Source organism: Sminthopsis crassicaudata, chromosome 4 (assembly GCF_048593235.1).
Source record: "Sminthopsis crassicaudata isolate SCR6 chromosome 4, ASM4859323v1, whole genome shotgun sequence".
Lineage (NCBI taxonomy): Eukaryota > Metazoa > Chordata > Mammalia > Dasyuromorphia > Dasyuridae > Sminthopsis > Sminthopsis crassicaudata.
This window is the reverse complement of record NC_133620.1, coordinates 143,672,927-143,695,064: the sequence shown is the minus strand read 5'-3', so window position 1 is coordinate 143,695,064 and position 22,138 is coordinate 143,672,927. Positions and strand designations below refer to the sequence as shown.

The 22,138-nt window shown below is 33.6% G+C and overlaps 1 protein-coding gene across 2 annotated transcripts in view; it reads right to left on the bottom strand.

Annotated features, from left to right (window-relative positions):
- LRP11 (LDL receptor related protein 11) overlaps nt 1-22,138 on the bottom strand; it is a 91,693-nt gene that overhangs the window by 61,270 nt on the left and 8,285 nt on the right. For both annotated transcript variants that reach the window (XM_074309570.1, XM_074309571.1), the window contains exon 2: nt 3,725-3,882. In XM_074309570.1, coding sequence (XP_074165671.1) covers nt 3,725-3,882 — 158 coding nt within the window. The remainder of the gene's footprint in view (nt 1-3,724; nt 3,883-22,138) is intronic.

Genomic DNA, 22,138 nt, shown 5'->3' with positions numbered 1-22,138 from the left:
TCCAGATGAGCATAAGAAAAAAATTATTGTGAATAATTGCAATTCAGATGCCAATCTCTGTAACACTGGATGAAGAAGTAGAGGAAATCTGTGAAAGACTTGAGAAGCTTTCAAAACTAAATGAATGAGATTTTGCTATGAAGTAACTGCATTGTGAAGGAAGGCTTAGAAAAAAACAAAACAAATCAAATCAACAAGAAGCTAACCCTTTGTAAATAAATTCTTTCATCTGAATAATGAATAAAGTTCTTTAAGAAGAGAAATGGAAAGCAACAAACATGGTGAAGTCCAAAGGACTTCATAGAAAATGAAATTGTCTTTATCTTTGTGGAGAAGAAATGATTTGTTATTGACAAAGGAGTAATTTCTGAATCAACTGCTTTATACCCCAACCCTCATTAATTTAGAACAGGGATATAAATCAACATCAAGTTAGGAGAAAGGATAAGATACTTTATGCACATAATTCCCAATTTAAGCCATGTAAACAAACAAAATCTTACTCTGATTATGAAGGGTTTCTCTGTCTCTTTGTTTTTCTGTTTCTCTGAACTTCCCTCTCTGTCTCTTGAGTTTGTGAAATGGAGAAGAGACAGAACATATTTTGAGGGGGAAAGGGAAGGAAGGGAGAAAAAGAAGAAGGGAGAGAGAAAGAGAGGGAGAGGGATAAGGAGAGGGAGAAGATAAGGGAGAGGGTGAGGCAGGAAAGGAAAAGAGAGAAGAAGAGGGGGAGGGAGCAGAGGGAGAGGGAAAATATGATTGAAGGGGATAGGGAAAACTGCCAGAAGAAAAAATAAAGGATAAGAGTAAAAGTAGAACTTGAAGAATTGCCTTTCACTTTTACTTCCTTTTTCCTTCTCACAAGCTGAAGAAAAGAAGAAAAGAATGAGGAATTATGTTGAAGGGATTTGAGGTATAAAATTGGATAGAGAGAAATCATGCTAGATAACCTAAATTTTCTTAAGTATGAGGTAAAATATGAAAAAGAAAGGAGAGGAGTGATAATGGATTCTACTACCCACCAAGTAAAGTTAAAATTCCTTTGTCTAGCACTTTGTGCTCTTCTACAGCAGTCTTATCTCAGTTCTGTCCTTATACACCATACTCTCCTCAGATTGGAAAATTTTTTAGTCCCTTGAATATTGTTTCCATGCCTTTGTTAGGAGCGTTTTATAAATGTCCTCTCTTTCCTTTTTCATTAATTGAATTGTTGATCCTGTAAAGCCATCTCCTCCAGGAAATCTTTTGTGTTGCCTCTGGTTGATAACACCCTTTCCTTCAAGCTTGACTCATATGACATTTTGTTTTGTAATTCTCATATGCTTATTATGTAATAATGGGAACTTTCACTGATATGCCTATCTTATTTTCTTTACTAAATCATCACTTCTTAACTCAGTTTTGTATCTGCCAAGTGTCTAGTTCAGGACTTTGCATGCTACACCAAATAGATAGTTGTTGGACCCTATATGATCCTGCCTTTCCTTTCCTATAACACACTTTCAGCAAATAAATATTTATTCATTTATTGGACAACTACTATGTTTAAGGTACTATATCAGGGGATGATGATAAGATATGTGAGAAATAAAGTTTATCTTCAAAGAGCACAGAGAAGATAGGATATACATAATAAAATAACAATATGCAGAATAGAATTAAAAGTATATGAAGAATGATGTTTTATAAAAAAAATAATCTGAGAAGGTAGAAATTACTTTTGACTGGGAGGGTAAAGGCAAGCTTCATTGAAAAGGCTTCATTTAATCTGGGCCTTAAAAGATGAAAAGGTTTTGATTAGGAAAAAATGGGAGGTGGGAAAAGATGCAGAGGAAATGATTTTTATGCTTAAGAGATGGTGAGTCAACATGTAGAAATGTGAAAGGCAAGAAACAGATCAGAGAATAGTAGTATTCTAATATGGCAAGAACGTAAGAAAAAATGTATATATTTTTAAAAAATGGTATAGTATTGAATGGTAGATTTGATACTCATCCAAAACATAGATTTCACATCAATTGGGAGAGATTCTATTTTGGTGGTTGTTTCCCATGGCACTATGAGTAGTTGAAGAGAAGAATGGTTTCTGGTGTCATATCGCTAGCCAAATTCATGCCTGAAAGAAAGTAAATCTTCTTGGCTATTTCTAGGAGAATCTGTTGAAGAATTGGATTATTTACCCATTAAGGTCCACAAGACTGTGTGATATTACATCACATATATGAGAGAACTGAGGGATAAGAGTACACTGATGTTCTACTTTGAACCTCAAGAATCTAATTGCTTAGAGACTAGACCCTGAAGTTAGCACTAAGGGAGTAGTCACTTAATTGTTACATCAGTATCATTAATTATGAATTCCCCTTATATAGCTTTTGTTGAGAAAAGTAGAGTTGACTGAATTAAGTATAATTTATTCTCTACATGGCTAGCCAGTTTGGCATTTGCTGGGAACCAGTAAAGTTGACATAGAATGCTGTCTATAGATCAGTGCTATTTTTTGGCAAAGGGGGCTCGACTCTGATCAGAAGTTTCCAGGATTCATCCAACATTTATAATGATTCAAGAGAAAGGGCTCCCACTTACTCCATCATTAAATGAGGTTTTCATCTTATAATTTTTAACATAGTGCTCTTCAAAGAACGCATTTTCTGAAGAATCTCTGATGAAAGAACTATTCCCTTTAGCCCTATGGATATTTACATGCCCCTAACCTACTTTAGTAAAAGCCTCTCTAAATCCTCTATATTATGGAAAACAATGCTTAATAGCATCCCATCAGGCTTTACCCGAAGAGTCACATAAGGGCATGGCAGGAGTCGTTTGATTTTCAAGGAAACTCTTGACCAGAATCAGAAGGGATTGATAAAGCCCTACTTTTTTTTTTTTTTTAACCTGATATTTAATATAGCTTAACAGGGAGAATCTCTTATTCAGATTATTTAATAAAGAGCACTGGATTTGGAGAAATAGAGCCCAGACTCAAATTGTAGCCCTGTAGTGTGAATAAGTCATTTACTTTCTTTGGACCTCAAATACCTTTATCTGAAAATTAAGGGGAATTGGATAAAATTCTTTCCACTCCTGCTTTAAAATGTGATACTTTAGATTTTGCTGGGTTTAGTCCCTGGAGAATGTCCTAGCTTTCTTGTATTCATGATATCTCCTGCATTTCTTGGGATTATAAATAACCATGCAATAGTTAGAATTATATTTATTCAAATTGTCTTGTTGCAATTGACTCGGTCAAATGATTTTGTCCTTTCAGTCTTAGGACTGTTTTCCTAATTATAAAATAACTGAGTTGGACTACTAGATGTTGCTTTTAAGTTTGCTTAGTGACTCTTTGGCAAGAGTTTTCTGTAAAGGCAGAAGCAAGATTGGTGAGAGGCTGCATTTTTCTTAAATGAGAAGATCAAAGGAAAAACAGATCTTCCAATGGAGATACTTAGGGCAGAAACTTTCTTTGTTTCCTTAGGACTGAATACTATAATAGCTGATAGAGAATGCTCCTATTTTTAGAAAAGCAAATTTCCTAAATTATTGCTTAATTAGTACAAAAGTTAATCTTGTGTAAAACATGCTAATTTTATTAGGTGAATTTTATATCTGCTTTTGTTGACTTTAACCAGAATAAAAATGACAATAAGAGGCAGTGTAAACAGACTAAACAATACCAGGATTCGAATTTGGCCAGGAACTACATTCATACAATCTATATTACCTTCATATCCAATGATGAGTCACCTTGCTGCAAAGTCCATTCATATTTAATGATTGCATGGTCATCTGTGCTTTCTCGGCCATCCAAAGTCAACCAATCTGTAGGCAGCTGCAAAACTATGTCTTGTCCTGCCTTGCTATGTGGAGGCTCATCATATTCTAAGAAAGAAAAAAACATATCAGTGAAATAGAAAAAAAAAAATTACCTCCTTTTTAATGGCTAACTCCTTACCCCTAATTTGTTTCTTTTCTCAAAATTCTGTTACTGTTAGTCCTTTCTCTAAATCAGGGTTCTTAACCTGGGATCTATGCACTTGTTTTAAATCTATTTTGTTAATATTTCATTATCACTAAAATCCTATTTGTAATCTTATGTGTTTCATTTTATCAATTTAAAAATATTTTCTGAGGAGTCCATAGACTTTACCAAACTGGCAAAGTAGGCCAAAATACCACAAAAGGTCAAGTCTTTTTACATAGTCTCTCTGCTCCTTTTTAAAAAAAATCCCATCTATGGGGCAGCTAGCTGGCGAAGTGGATAGAGCACCAGCCCTGAAGTCAGGAGGACCTGAGTTCAAATTTGATCTCAGACACTTAATGCTTTCTAGCTGTGTGACCCTGGGCAAGTCACTTGACCCCAATTGTCTCAGCAAAACAAAAACAAAAACAAAAAAACACTAAAAATCTCATCTATGCCTAAAATTTCATACCACCTCTATGCTGATTACTTCCAAATCCTTATCCCAAACTTTTTACCTTTCTTTGAAACCCAAAGACTTCTAATTCTAATTGCATGCTTAATAGACTTGATATTTCAATTGCACCTCAAGCTTGATGTTCCTTACAGGTAATTGTTCACTCTTTGCCTCCAATGACTCTTCTTTTATTCCTTCCTACCCTCCCTCCAGTCACCTAGGACTGGACACTTAGAATCATATTTGAGTCGCCCATCTCTCATTTTTCACATCGAGTCAGTCCTACAGATTCTCTCTGTGTCCTTTCTATTACTACTGCCACTAGATAAGACCCTCATTACCTCTTAACCATGAAAATTTATTTCAACAGTCTTCTAACTGCCCTGCTTATTCCTGTTTACTTCTTCTTCCTTTTTATTTTAAGCTTTTTATTTATAAAACATATGGATAGGTAATTTACAACATTGATTTTTGCAAAACCTTGTGTTCCAAATTTTCCCCTCTTTCCCCTCATCCCCTTCCCTAGATGGCAGGTTATCCAATACATGTTAAATATGTTAAAATATATGTTAAATCCAATATATGTATACATATTTATCCTGTTTACTTCTTAGTATGAAAATCTATACTATCTTTTGCTGCCTGATTCATTTAAAGGTCATGGAATCTTAGATTTCAAAGGGACCTCAGAAATAGTATATTCCTATATTTTACTTGATAGATGAACATCTTTGAAAAGAAGGCATCTAGCCTTTGCTTAAGCAATTCCATTGATATAGAATATTAGTATTTCACAGTATAGCTCATTATATTTTTGGAGAGTTCTAATTGTTGGGAAGATCCTTCATATTTAAGCCCTTGCCTACCTTCTATAACTGGCCTTAATTCTGTCCTTTGGGACTTCATAGAATGAAATATTACCTTTTCCACATCACAGGGTCATCTGAAGACAGATGTCACTTAGTGGTTTCTTTCCAGATTAAGCAATCTCACATTTTTCAATTGTTCTCCATATAACATCTTTTTGAATTCCCTTACCATCTTGGACATCTTTTCTGTATACTTCAGCTTGTTAGGGTTCCTTTCAAAATGAGGATTAATATGGCATGGTAGATTGTGTGCTGAACTGAGAATCAGTAAGATCTGAGTTCAAATGATGGCTCTGATACTTATTAGTTGTGTGAAAATGAGCAAGTCACTTAACTTTTCAGACCTCTGGATTCGTGAAATTCCCTAATGGAGTTGTTCTAGCAAAGGCTAGATGGCCTCTTTGCAGGGATATTACTTTCTCAAGTAGAATACAGGACCATATTATTTTTGATGTCCCTTTGGAATCTAAGATTTCATAATACTTAGGCAGCAGAAAACAGTATGGATTTTTATATTAAGAAGTAAAAAAATATAAAATAATACTTGTAGCTTTGTCTCAAAGGATTGAGACTCATTGAAATTATTTATTTAAATATATAATTTATTTATGCTTCACAAACTTAAAAAATATGATACAGATATCAGTTATTTTTAGTGTATGCTATTTCCAGAATTAAGCATTATATTGCAGGTGTGGGCTGATTAGCACAGAGCTCAGTATCTCCACAGAGTTAACTATCTATATTTTTTAATATAATGTAAACATACTTTCAGGTACCTTTAAATCTTATTCCCTACAGCCTAGCCACATCTCTCTAATTTTGTATTTATGAAATTGATTTCTTGAGTTGAACTGCAGTACAATTATTTGATTTGGTCTTTCATTACAACCTTTTTGGATCCTGATTTGATCAAAGTTGTTATCCATCTCAGTTCATTTTATCTGTCAGTTTGTTAAGCATGCCAGCTGTGTCTTCAACCAAGTCACTGAAAAAATACTGAAGAGGCCTGAATCTGATGGAATAACATTAGAGTCCTCTCTCTAGTCTCAGTGGATTTAGATGGAAGGAATCTTAAAGATTATTTAGTCTAATGATATTTCAGATCTTATTTTACTTATATTACCAAAAAGAAACTATCTACTGATAGAGTTTATGATGTAAACTTACATTTTCTGACTCAATACAGAATTCTTTCCTTTTACCTCCAGCTGAAAGTGTTATCTCCTTTGCCTGAATTCCCACAGTACTTGCTTTATATCTCTCTTATAGCATTTTTTCCCACATTCCATCTTGTGTTTATAATTTGTTTTCTTGTCACCTTCCTAGCTAGATTATGAACTCTTTGAAGACATGATTTCTTATTTCTGCAGGTCTAGAGCATGTCCCCTATGCATTTATATTCTACTTCAAGCTCTAGTTCTTTATCAATTCATCTTTTCTCACTAGCTAAAATACAAACTCCTTGAAATCAAGGACCATGTTGTTCATCATTGCATCCTCCTGGCAACATAATCCTTTGAAAGTGGTAGGTAACTCAATAAACATTTGCTGAATAAGAATATTACTCTCCCAAAAATATTATTTGTCACTGAACATTAAACAATTTCCTTAACAGAATGGAGGTACTCATAAAATGATTATTGATAAAAAGAATTGCTGCTTATTAAAATCTGCTGCATTAATGGCTTCTTAAAAATTAGTATTCTGCAGAAATATTTATACAACCCTTGGATATAGTAAATAATACTGTTATGAATCCTATTGAAGAAGACATGGGGAGCTTGGTTGTCAATAAAAACAGACCAATATTACAAGTACAGAATCACAGTGTTATATTCTATGATTATTCAAGCTTGGTAAAGTACTGTGTCTTAAATTAAATTTGTAATAATTCATATAACAAAATTTTGTTATATGACTACAAGCATTACATCCTTGTTATTTTATACTTATCAAAATAATTTTTAGGGCAGCTAGGTGGCACAGTAGATAAAGCACCAGCCCCAAAGTCAAGAGTACCTCAGTTCAAATCTGTCCTCAGACACTTAACACTTTCTAGCTGTGTGACCCTGGGCAAGTCACTTAACCCCAATTGCCTCAGCAAATAACAATAATAATAATAATAATAATAATAATAATTTTTAAAAGCTTATATTTGTATGTTTATATTTGTATATAACTCCATAGTTCTTTATCTTTATAACTCCAAATTTCTAATCTTTTAACTTATTTCCTTCTTCTCCCTCCTATATCTCATTCAGTAACCCTGGCCTTCTTGCTGTGCCTCACACAAGATTTTCAATCTCTAGTCAGCAATTTTCAGTTCTCATCCCCTCCACATATGGAATACTCTCTATGTCCATTTCTATCTCCTGGATCCCCTGGGTTTTCTTTTATTCCAGATAAGATCTCACCTTCTGTAAGAAGGTTTTCTCAGTCTCCTTTAATTTTAATGCTTTCCAAGATTCTCTCTCCAATTTATATTCCTTTCTCCCAAATTTTCATTTGAAAGTGATTTGGTGACTTAAACATCTCTATTAGAAAGTTGTGATTGATAGAAGCTACATTTTGCTTTTTTACAAAATAATATATAAACAAAGTTATTGCCCATCGTTTGGGAAATGTCCAAACTGTAATAACTGAAAATGATGGAATGTTGTTACACTGTAAAATAGACGAATATGAAAAACACACAGTGGAATAGGGAGACATGAACTGTTAAAGAGTGAAATAAGCAGAGAACAGAAAACAATATACATATAAAATTATTCTAATAATATAAATGGAAACAGAAAGACATAAATGATGAAGCCTGACCCTGACAAAGAGAATGTTTTCTCCTTTCTTTGTAGAGACAGGTGATCATAGATACAAAACACTACATAAGTTGTTGAACTTGATAGAAATGTTGATTTATTTATTTATTTATTTTTAGGCTGGGGTTAAGTGACTTGCCCAGGGTCACACAGCTAGGAAGTGTTAAGTGTCTGAGACCAGATTTGAACTTGGGTCCTCCTGAATTCAAGGCTGGTACTCTATCCACTGCACCACCTAGCTGCAAAACGTTGATTGATTTTGTTCAACTTGTATTTTATTATCATAAGGGATAAACAACTTTTTGCATAGGAGAAGGGATTAGGGATATTCTAGAAAATAAAGGTAATATAAAACAAAAGATATCAATACAATTTTTTAAAAAGTTAAGGTAAGATATACAGCGAAATGATATTTTTAAAATGAAAAGAGAAGACATAGAATGGAAAAGTAAATTTAGAGTAAATAAAGATATGAATATATAGCTCTAAACCAGAACAAAGGTTAAAAAGAAATGAACTAATAATTTTTGAAAGAGAAAATAGAAGTTTACAATTACATGAAAAGATGTTCAAACTAATAATCAGAGAAGTGCAGACTGAGACAAAGGTATCATTTTACGCTTAAATAAAAAAATATAGCATAAAAAGATGAAATTCAATAATGATATAATTATGAAGAAACAGATACTAATACACATGGGGCTGCGGACCAGCATAATTTAACACCTGGACTATTTTAATAGACTTCTGGATGGTTTCCTTGCCTCAAATCTTTCCCTATTCCAGTGCAGGCTCTATTCATCTGTTGTACTGATCTTTCTTAGGAGGAAGTCTGACCATGTCACTAACCTATTCAATAAACTCCAGTGGCCCTTTATCACTTTCAAGGTCAAATACATTCAAAGCTATTCATAACCTGTCCCTCACCCAACTTTCTAGTCTTTTAACTTATTTCCTCCTTCTCCCTACTATATCTCATTCAATAACTCTTTTCTCCTTTCTGTGCCTCACCCAAGACACTCAGTCTCTAGTTGGCAATTTTCAGTTCTTATCCGCTTCACATATGGAATACTCTCTATGTTCATTTCTGTCTCCTGGATTCCCTAGTTTTCTCTAATTCCAGCTAAGATCTCACCTTCTGTAAGAAGATTTTCTCAGTCTTCTTTAATTTTCCAAGATTCTCTCTCCAATTTATATATTAAAAAATTTTGTTTCTAATTACATGTAAAAATCTTATATATGTATGTATGTGTATGTATATACGTGTATATACATATACATACATATACATATATATATAATATATACATACATATATATACATATATATATATATATATATATATCCTTGAACATAATTGTTTCCATGTTGTTTTTGGATTAGACTGTGAACTCTGATAGACAAAGATTGTAGTTTGCCTTTCTTTGTATCTCCATTGATTAGCATAGAACTTGACATAATGCCTAATAATTTTCTGACTTGAAGAACAATGTAGCAATATACAGCAATATGATCACAAAGTTGATCATACTTCTTGGCACTTTGCTTCCAGTATGAATTTATTCTAAAATGTATAATAAAAAGAAAAAAGCCTTATCTATACAAAATAATTCATAGCAGCTTTATTTATGAAAGAAAAAAAAGATTTAAAGACTCTTGGTTTAATAAACGATAAAATATTAATATAATAGAACTCCTAACTCCCTTTAAAGCTCAGCTCAAGGGCTACTTCCTTTGAGAAGCATTTTCTGATTTCTTGGGTGGCTAGTTACTTTCCCCCAGGAGTATTTAAATATGACAACGTATAAAGCACTTTGCAAACTTTAAAACCCCACATAAATGCTTCTAGTCACTAAACTGTCTACTGTAGTGATGACTTCCTTCTCTGATCCTTCTGTACTGCTGTTGGGTTCAAGCAATATTTATAGAGTAAGGCAGAGGTTTGCTAGTAAACATTCAACAACTGTTTTCTCTGGAAAAAAATAATGTATTTTTTAATTTTAAAATATCACCTACATTAGTAATACTTTATTAAGTCTAGACATTCAAATGATAAATCAAGCCCTAATTTGTAGGAGGTATAAATGCTCACACTGAGAATTTAACAACTGAGGGATTAGAGGTGGTACTACTATACCTTTAGTCTTATTCTTTCTTAGTTTTGTCTTTGTACTCAGGTTTGGGTGGAAATAAATTATCTGAATAGATTACCCAAGGATAGGGGTGATCTAAGTATGACATAATGTCACTTTCAGCCCCTCATTATAATATTGATTATCTCATTAATTGTTAAGCACTCCTAATTGATTGCCATCTGATGGGAAACATCCCTTTTCAATAGGCATATAAGTTGTGCCCACTGCCATGATTGTCTTTGGTCTAAGAAAGAGATGACCAATGACCATCCTTTTATTAATAAACATGCTGGCATTATTAATAAAAATGATTAAATTACCCAGAAATTATGTCTCTCAAACTTTTAAAACATCATAATAGATAACTTTAGCATAAATTTTAATAGAAGAAACATTATGTCATAAGAAAATAATAATGGTGATGATAGCTAGCATTTGGATAGCACCTACTCTGTGTCAAGCGCTGTGCTGAGTGTTTTACAAATATTAACTCATTTGATCATCACAGCAACACCAGGAGGTAGGTGCTAATGAGAAAATGTTCTGCTTCTTAAATAGCATTTTTACAGCAGATTTATTATTTCTCTCCTACTTCCCACTAACAAAACCATCCTTCAAATTTTGGTCTTGACTAACCTCTGTTCTTTCAATTAATTTGACAATGCTCTCAAGTTATTTCTCTCACCACTGAGATGACTCCACTCTATTTCCAAACTCTTTAATCATACTATATGACCTATAGTATATGGCACCTCCTGACTGTTAATTTAGGTAGTGGTATATTTATTTACAAGAGCTTTTAGAGACAAAAAGAGCTCTATAAAACTGTGTGTGTGCGCACGTACTACATAAGTTAAACTGTAATTTTTAATTTTCAGTTATAATCTTGAATCTAAGGTAATATTTTAAGATTTGCAACATTATTTCCTCATAGCAGCACTGTGAGGTATGTAATACAAACATCTTCTTTTTACAAATGAGGAAACTGAGGGCTTGAAAGGTTACATGTCTTGACTATAGTCGCAGTTATTCAGAGAAAGGACTCAAGGCTTCCCCCCCCCCTTTCCACTTATATGGTCTGCATAGAAAGAAGTATAAAATAAAATGGAAAATATGGTAGAAGTGGAGCAAGAGAGAACATCTGTTCCCATTGGTTGCTTCCCCATTCTCTTTCTGTAGGTGTAAATGCTGCCAGACAGTCTCCTACACAGCACAGCAAGGAAACTGCAGATGTCTATTCTATAACAAAGAATCAAAGTGAATTTGTAGTTTAAATGTTTATAACTATTAGCTATGCCAGTCACTGTCTTTAAAGGCTTCCTATTTCCACATCTAAACCAGGGCTCTTCCCTTCATGACTTTAAGATAAAACTTCTATTTGGATTAAATAGCACTTTACAATTCACCCCCAACCCATCTCTTGTCTCATCATCCATTACTTATTGTCTTTTCTGTAATCTTTAGTTTTTCTTCCTTACTCGGTGCACTTCTCTTGCTTCTGTCTTTGCAAGCAGTCTCTCATGCCTAAATACGCCCTCCTAACCCCTCTCTCACGAACTCCTTAATTCCTTCAAGATGAAGCTTAAGCATCATGTTCTATACAAAGCCCTTTAACTACTTCTCTTGTTTCCAGGAACAATTAGATGGTGCTATGGATAGACTCAAAGATGGTCTCAGATAGTTACTAGCTGTGTGATTCTGAGCAAGTCACTTAGCCCTGCTTACCTCAATTTCCTCATCTGCAAAATGAACTGGAGAAGGAAATGGCAAACCAGTCCAGTATCTCTGCCCAGAAAACCCCAAATGGGTTGTGAAGAGTAGGAACTGAACAAAAACAATCTCATGGTGATTTGTTCTGTATATATTTATTTATGCATTATCTGGAGAAAGGAAGGAAATAAGCATTTCTTTAAGTCGGGCATTATGCTAAGTACTTTACAAATATTTCTCATTTGATCTTCATAGAAACCCTGGGAGATAGGTGCTATTATTATCCACATTTTATAGTCTAAGAAACTGAAAGAGATTAAATGACTTGATCAGGATGACATAGTAAGTGTGTGAGGTCATATTTGAGCTCTTTACTACAGATATAGAACCATTGCTCTACCCATTGTGTCACCCACCTGTCTGACCCAATAGAATGTAAACTCCTTTAGAGTACTGATTTTTTTTTTGTCTTTGTATTTTAGGGTCTAGTAAAGTATTTGTTAAATAGAAGGTGCTTGATAAATCCTTGCTGATTTATTACTTCCCAATCTTCTCCATAGTACCAAAAATGATCCTTACCTCCTCTTATTCTGTAGGTTATACTCTCTCCCTATAATTAGGACTTATATCTATATGTTTATATATGGAGAGATAAAGATAGATAGATAGATATTCCTCTAAATGAATATTTAATCCAGAAATAAGCCATTACTCAATTTACTTTCTTTCCTTGTAACATGGTCTTTTCCCCTCCTTCAAAGACTAGTACTTAAATGAAGGGCTTCTAACCCTTTCTGTCCCAAGAAAAATGTCTCATTTACATTTCTTTATTCTACATTCAAAATGAAAGGAAATAAATCTTAGAGTTTTTAGAGTATCCACACAAGAAATAAAGATTTTTGCTAATAGAAAATATAGTTATTTTCCAAGTTTTCCCATACTCCTTCTCACAAGTTTGGAAACTCTTGATTTATATAAAATCTTTCTTTACAGGATAAAGATATGTGCTCATTGACTAGAAAAACGTATTTCTATCTTTATTCAACAAGTTTTAATTGAGTTCTATTCCAGGCACCAATTTTTGACTGAGTGGTACCTTAAATTATCAAACTCAATCACTTCATTTTACAAATAAGGAAGAGAAAGATAAAGAATTTTCTCTAAATCATAAGCTAATTTATTAAAGGTCTAGGACTAGATTCCAAGTTTTTTATTCACAGGTTACCTCCCTGAAAACTCATAGCAACATCTTGTTCTACCTGTTTACACTACTAAATAATAACAGTCATATTTATACAGTGCTTTCAAGTTTATTTTTTATTAAAGCTTTTTATTTACAAAATATATGCATGGGTAATTTTTCAACACTGACCCCTGCAAAACCTTGTGTTCCAAATTTTTTCCTTCTTCACTCCATCCTCTCCCTAGATGGCAGGTAATCCAATACATGTTAAATATGTTAAATCCAATATATGTATACATATTTATAGTTATCTTGCTTTCAAGTTTATAGAATATTATTCCTTTTGACATTCCTATCCAACACTTCCTCTGCCTCTGAAATCATGAATTAATAACAAAGCATGTCTTGAGCATATGCTCCTTGCACTGTGAAGTAGAAGATGAAATGAGACATGAAATAGAGATATGAACTGAAAAAAATGAGTTAGTTCCTGCTCTCAAGAGAATCACATCATGTTCAATACAGCTGTTTACCAGGCAGGGGAGTTTAGATGATATATTTTAGGAAGAATTTTTTAAAAGTAAGATTTCTAAAGGACTATTAAAAAGTTCACCTGTAAAAATTTGACTACCTTATTCATCCAAAATATTTTACCCCATATTTTCCTTAGTGTTCTGAGGTATCAATTTATTGAAATGGTGTTAAAATTTAAGAATTAGAGGTTCCCTTCAGATACAGAAAAATGCTTTATTCCTTTGAAAAAAAAATAATTCTAAAAATAGTTTGTTAGCTAGAAAATCATATCCTTTTCTGGGATATAAATAATGAGGAGGAGGAAGAAGAATATTGAGTCAGCTAAAAGCTTCAATATTTTAAATCTCTCTTTGGATAGAAGTAGTTTATTTGGCTTTTTAGCTTTTTTGACTTAAAGTTTTAAAAACTTCAGATATTAAATTTATAAATGAAATAATTTAGCATGCATTATAATATATTTGTTTCATTAAAATAACTGTGGTTGCTATTAAAGTTCAAAGTATCATATATTTAGCTTTGGAAAAGAAGTTAGGGGTCATTTAGTTTAATTCTATCATTTTGCCGATTTGAAAATTGAGGCACAGAGAAGTTAAAAATAGCTTCAATAACCCCCAATAAGCCTTCCTACATTAAGCTTTTGCTCTCTCTAATTCATCCTCTAACAAAATTATCCAGGAAAAAACCCCAAAACAATACAGAATCTATGGAAGAAAAAATACGTTTAAAGAAAGTTTGGCAAGAGACCCAACTTAGTAAAATAACTCTGAAGGTATCTAAGGATGAAATTGAAAAGAGGATAACAAGCAGATGAAAGATAGAAAAGTATATATGGAGATTTCTATAATAAATCCTTTTTATTAGCAATAAATGTATACACACACACACACATATATATATATATATATAGATGTATGCATAGAGATTAGAATAACCAACTATATTGTAACATTATAGTTGGGTTTGGCTAGAAATGTTATGATGAGAATGATGATAAAAATTTGCTTGAATAAAGTTTATTTTTTCTTTTTTTTATAATAGCTTTTTATTTTTTAGAATGATAAAAAGATAGTTTTCACCATTGACCCCTTCAAAACTTTGTGCTCCAAATTTTTTTTTCCTCTTTCCCCCACATCTTCACTCCCTTAGACAGCAAGCAATCCAGTATAGGTTAAACGTATGCAATTCTTCTAAACATATTTCCATATTTATCATGCTGCACAAGAAAAATCATATCTAAAGGGAAAAACATGGGAAAGGCCAATAATAACAAAAGAAGGTAAAAATACTATGCTTTGATTCATATTCAGTTTCCATAGTTCTCTCTGAATGTGGATGGCTCTCTCCCTCACAAGTTTATTGGAACTGGCCTGAATCATCTCATTGTTGAAAAGAGTCAAGTTCATCAGAATTGATCATCATATAATCTTCTTGTTAATGTGTACAATGTTTTCTTGGCTTTACTAATTTCACTTAGCATTAGTTCATGTAGGTCTCTCTAGGTCTTTCTGAAATCATTTTGCTGATCATTTCTTATAGAACAGTAATATTCCATAACATTCATATACCATAACTTTTTCAGCCATTCCCCAACTGATGGGCATCCAAATTCCTTGCCACTACAGAAAGGGCTGCTACAAACATTTTTAACATTTTTTTATGATCTCTTTGGGATACACTGCTGTGTATCACAAGTAGAAACACTGCTGAATCAAGGGGTATATGCACAGTTTGATAGCCCTTTGGGCATAGTTCAGATGCTCTCCAGAATGGTTGAATCACTTCATAATTCCACCAACAATGTATTAATGTCCCACTTTTCCCATATCCTCCCCAGAATGTATTTTTATCTTTTCCTATCATCTTAGCCAATCTGAGAGGTGTAAGGTGGTTCTCAGAGTAGATCAATCTGTTTAGAAGAGGTCTAGGCTGTTAAGTGAAACAAGTGTGAGGGCCCTGGGGAACGAAGTTTCAAAACGACTGAAGAAGATATTAAAATATGGGGAAAAAATTTAAGACATTGTTATAACCAAAAAGAAGATGAACAAGAGAACATATATTAATAACACTTATCTATTTCTCATCTATATAAAATTTCTTTGGGAATAATAATACATACACTGAAGCTATTCTTAATAAGGATATTAGAAGGGAACAAGAAAGGCTTTGTTGGCAATATTCCAAAGAAGACAATTCTTTACAATCACAGAATTGACATAAAGATCAAAAGAATATTGTGCTTATTATTTACTGACTATAAACAAATTTATGCTGTAGAGGGAAGGGAGGGAACAAGCAATTATTAAGTGCCTACTATGTACCAAGTTGGATAAGTGCTTTATGAATATTATAATCATTTGCACACAGTATTCTAAAGTCCATGCTCCAAAATGCTCTCTCATTCATGTAAAGATTGTATAAGATTCCTAGTAAGATATAGCAAGAAAAATAACCTCATTCAATGACTCCCTAATTATGAATATCAACTGATGTATATAAAAGTGAGAAATGTATGCTTGCCAAAGTATTTGCTACTGACATGAATGAGATCCAGATTGGAAGTCAAGTCAAAGTGGGATTCCCAATGGATTATGCTCCAGTTTGGGGGAATTCAAGACCTGGAACATTGCCAATTTTTTTTTGGATGAGATCCATAACAACTCAAAAGTGTATGGCCTAAACTAATTATATGGTAAAAAACCAAGTGAAAATAAATATTTATTCTCTATTTTAATTATAGGATATAAAATTTGGTTGACAATCTATAGCATTCATTAGTAGAAATATCTTGGACATACTACAAATGGGCCCAGAATTGAACCAGAGGAAGTGGGATGAATTGCTTTGGAAAATTATAAAGTTCCTTTAATAAACTCAAATTGTCCATGAAAAAAAGTCCAGTCTTTCCATTGGCATTACATGGGTACAAATCATGAAATACTTTATGGTTTCCAAAGGCTAATGGATAGAAACATTATAAACGGAATTATGAAGGAGGAAGGGAGAAAAGGTTGTCATCCAAGGAGCATCTATACAAAACGAACTGATTAGTAACATGGTAAGAGTGAGAGATAAGAAATGGATAGCTTGAGAACTCTTGGTGTTCTAGGCATGGATCTGATTTGATGAAATGGAATGCTTGAAGTCTGAGTATGAAGACAAATAGTTGTTTCCTGAGATAGAAAATATTTCATAGTGATAAAAAATGATCACAGTTTCTGAGTAGAGGCAACATGTAAAGAGTTAGCGCTGTCAGCTAAGATTAATGATTTGTTCTTTGAAAGTATACTTCTTTTTGGATGGTTCTTCCCCAAGTAATCTATGTCGACACCCAAAATTATCCACCTGGTAGGAGGTTCCTTATTAACTCTAGCTATACCATATCTGCACTATAGACTAACTAACACAACTTTCAGCTTACCACAACTAGTAGCCTTCCAATGTTGCAAGAAAGCTAGGAAGACCCACACCAAGTTAGGTGGAAAACTCATGAGAAGACATAGACAAGTCACAGGCTGAACTGGATTGTGGAGGCAATAACTACATTGATCATAGATCTATATAAGTACAATTAGAATTTTTGGTACTAAATATGATCTGAAGGAACAAAAACCCAGTAGGACTTTCAAAAAGTAATAATCTATAATGTTTAATTCAGGGGTTCACAAACTACGGCCAGTGGACCAAATGCGGCCTGCAGGCCAGATGCTGTCGCTGGGTTATGGCAAATGGGCTGAGGGGCGGAGACAGAGTGTGAGCTTTTGTTTTTACTCTAGTCGGGTCTCCAACAGTCTGAGGGACAGTGAACTGGCCCCCTGTTTAAAAAGTTTGAGGACCATTGGTTAATTACTCTACAATGTATAATTGGGCAAATTATTCTGTTGTAAGAAAATTTATATATTTTTTAAACCACAGTAATGTTAGAAAAAACATTCTAGGCATTGAGTTGTTTACAATGGCATGGGAACATGGACTTCTTTAAATAATCATTTCAGTAGTGTTAGTCAGGGAAACAATTGTGAAGCACAAAGAACTTGACAGGCTTCCCTTACTACTGCCTGATCCTAGGACCGCCATGGCTCTTCCTCCCTTCTAAAATATTCCTCAAGACTCCTCATCTCTGCTGGTCCTATGTTCTTCTACCAGTTTGACTATATGGTAGTCAGACTGTAATGGATTGCCTATATTCTGGTCTTGGGACTCATGTGATGGGAATTTGTGGGATTAATAACAGTAGTGAAATATTCTAAAGTCTCTGTTTCCTCCCCTCCCTTCCTTGATTATACCAGATGCTGGAATTCCCAGCTAAGGCTCTATTTCTGAGAGATCACTTTTGGAAAAGGTCTCAAATTAGTATTATTTATTCATTCATTTATTTGTTTAGCAAGGCAACTGGGATGAAGTGACTTGCCCAAGATTACATAGCTAAATAAGAGTTAAGTGTCTGAGACTGGATTTGAACTCAGGTTCTTCTGACTAGAGCTGGCACTCTATCCACTGCGCTATCCAGCTGCCCCTATTATTCATTTATTAAATAAATAACATAGTTTGAAAGCATGACGGAATATAACTTATATAAGAGGCATTTAAATATAACTTGATTTTTTCTGAGTGATACTAATATCAAGAAAATGATGATCCTTTTCCTTTTATTGTATTGTATTCTATATGTAGAAATATCCCCATTTGTAGGTGTATTGCTATTTACAAATAGCCAGATATACTTTTCTTAAAAACTAAAAATCAAGAACGTGAAATAAGGGGTTTATTAGCTCTAAGGACACTCCTGGGTCTGGCATTCTATGATTCGGGAAGTTCAGTAACTTGTGGCCAGCAACTCTGAACTGAGATAAGCCAAAAATCCAAATTCTTGTCTGGGGTGAAAATCCAGACACCCAGCTTTCTTCACTCCTAAGGCCTGAATACTTCACAATCTGTTCTAAAGGACTGTAGTAATTAGAGATGTTGGCTTGGGAAAGAAAAGGAAGACTGGGGTTTGCATGTATGTGAGGAGATAGCTGGCCAGAGCTGGGAGGAAAAACAATTAGAACTGTCCAAAAGCATCACTGGTTTGTTGGGGCACAGTGTCTTTAAGCAAGGGATAAATGGTTACTTTTCATTTATGTTGTAGATAAAAATCTTATTCAGAAGTAGAAGGGCATACATAACTTCTGAGATTCATCCAACTCTGAAATTCTAGGTTCTATTGTTTATTTGTGTCAAATGCAATAGAATGTAAGCTTCTTGGACACAGGTATTTTTCATTTGCTTTCAGCCTCATTTTTTCATCTAAAAATGGAGATATTAATAGCATTCATCTCCCAGAGCTATTGTGAGGATAAAATGAGATATTTGTAAATCACCTTGTAAATTAAAATGCTATATAAATATTAAAAATTAGCCCATTATTCTTTGTATTTATATCCACATATTCAATTAACAAATATCCACTTATTTACCGCCTCTGATTATTGAGCAAAGGAAGGAAGGTGTGCCTCTTAGTTCAGATTTAGGTAGAATACATGACAAAGTACCATTTAAAAAGAATAAAAACTTTCCTACTCAGAATCAGAATGACATTACAATATTGAGCTTAAAATGAATGAACATTACCAGGGAGATTTAGGGAAAAATCAATCATTTATGGCATAGGCATTTAACTTGGTTGTTGAACAAGAAAAATATCATTCAAATTAGATTTTATATCACTGCAGTTTAATAGAGCTGAATGTTTGTTTTTCTAATATATTCTCATTAAAAATAAATAGTTGTTGAAACTGAGGTAAGTTATGAGTGATAAATTATAACTATTCTGGCTAAATAAAGAAAATACTTCTTGAGATATTCTATTAAGCACTGTCACCTTAAATACGCTTTATTGAAATTACTGTAAAATATGCTTTTGGTGAGTTATAAGATTGCAAAACCACAATGATCAAAGCAGGAATCAGCTGTGGGGGGATAGAAGAAGAATTTTTGTATGTTAAATAAAAATGTTTTCATTTTCTTCTTGAAGTTTTTTTTTCAGGAAAAATTAGAAACTCTTCTTGTAGAAAGAGAATCATAGCTTCTAGAAAATTTTAATTGATACCCCTTCTTTAATGACCTCTTTAATTTCCTTTTTTTTTTTTTTTTTTTTTTTTTTTTTTTTGAGGCTGGGGTTAAGTGACTTGCCCAGGGTCACACAGCTAGGAAGTGTTAAGTGTCTGAGATCAGATTTGAACTCGGGTTCTCCTGAATTCAAGGCTGGTGCTCTATCCACTTAGCCACCTAGCTACCCCTTTAATTTCCATATGCTTAAGAAAAATAAACTAATTGACTATTATTTAATCCTACCAGTACTTTTCCTACTGTTGGAATTCTAAAGATAATTTATAGATATAAGGATAACTTTGCTTTTCTTAAAATTTCTAATTAATTATATTTCAAGAATTCTTTAAATTTCCTCTGTTACCTATGCTGTTTAACATGATACACTTGGAACTCTGTTGATGTGGAGAAGTGGAAGCATTGCTGAGAATTAAATTAAAATAGTAACTATTAAATTAGGCAACAAACAATCACAAAATAGGTTTGATTTCTTCTGTTTTGCTCCAAAATGACCCCAACTTCCTTTCATCCTGAGATAAAATTCTATGTTTCCGGACTACCAGGGATAGCATTTATAGTTCCATTGATATATCTTAGGGTCAGAAATGTCATGCAGCCAAAATGATATAGAAAATGTGCCACCAAGAATTTTTTTTTCTGTCCAAGGACATTATTTTAATTCTTTCAATATGCTTTCCTCATTTTCTCTTTTTAAAAAATATGCTCAAAATGTATGAATTTTGACCTTTCTCCCTCTGGTATGTTTTCATGTATTTATTTATTAGTCTTTTCCCATTATGTTAATATGGCTGCTCAATAAATTGCAATATATGATTTTAAAGAGCCTGATGTGGAAGTCTTGTGCTGAGTTTTGGGAAAACAACCACCACAACTACAAAACAGTACCTGTTTCCAAGAGGCTTACATTCTTCTGGGGGATGCACCAAGAGAGAACACTAACAATTTGAGGGTGAGGAAGGGAGTTTAGAAATGCTTCCTTGAGGAGGTATCCCATTAGCTGAGACTGAAAGGACATAAAGGAGTCTAAGAATGGAAAATGAGAAAATGCATTCCAGGAATGAGGTAAGGCCAAATGACAAGGTGTGGATGAGATGCTGAGTTCTAGGAATAGCAAGTAGGCCAGTTTGGCTGAAAAGTAGCTTGTACAAAAAGGATTTATGCAAAATAAGCCTGGGGAGTAGGCTGGAGCCAGATTGTGAAAGGGTTTAAATGCCAAGGTAATCCTAGAAATAGAAAACTATTGAAGATTTCTGAGCTGGGAGTGACATGATCAGAACTGTGCTTTAGGAAGGTATATATTAATTAAATTCAATTAAAAAGCTATAGTTATCCTTTCTATACTGTGACTTTCCTCATCATAGTTTTGATATATAAAATAGATTGGAATAAGAAATTAAATGAGAATTTTTAGAGTTTTATGGAAGCCATCAGCAACACTTGAAGGACAGCAGATGACACAAAAAAATTAGAAACTCAGAAATACATAAACCAGACACATAATAGTGTATAATATCAACAAATTTTATCTTTTAACACCATAATGATTCAGACTTCTCTGGTATGAAGGGAGGGCCAAAAAATTTTCTGCAGATTTTCTAGATGGGGGAAAGGGACAGGAATAGTGACTGTGATGTGGAAGGGATAACTGTATACTTCTTTCTAGATCTTTATATCCAAGAATATGCTATATCTCTATCTCACTGATTCAATTTACGAAACATTTATTAACACCTCCTATGTTCAGGACATTGTGCTATGCACTGGGAAAAATACAAAGTACCTTAATGTACATACACATACACACACACACACACACACACACACACACTTGCTGAGGCAATTGAAGTTAAGTGGCTTGCCCAGGGTCACACAGCTAGGAAGTGTTAAGTGTCTGAGGGCAGATTTGAACTCAGGTCCTCCTGACTCCAGGGCTGGGGCTCTATCCACTTCGCCACCTAGCTGCCCCAGGTAATTTTATATTAATAAAACTAGTCCTTGGTCTCAGCAGGATAGACACCACGAGAATGATCAAGAATAGAGTCAAGATTCTTTATTCTGGCCCAGTCTTGATCTTAGTGCAGGCGGCATGAAAGTCACAAGGAGGATGGTCAAAGATAGAATCTCTCCCAATCCTTCTTAGCCCTTATATACCTTATTGTAATTACTTCATTAAAACATACTGATTATGTGTGAATTAGAGAACCATTACATCACCATGCTAAGTATTAAATAAATATGTGAACTACAGAGAACTACATTATCTCATCAATTCTACTGAGTTAATACCTTGTTTCAAGTATACTTCTCCAGAGTTCTGGCTCTCTATAGATTACAAAATAAAGCCCAAGGAGGAATGGCAAT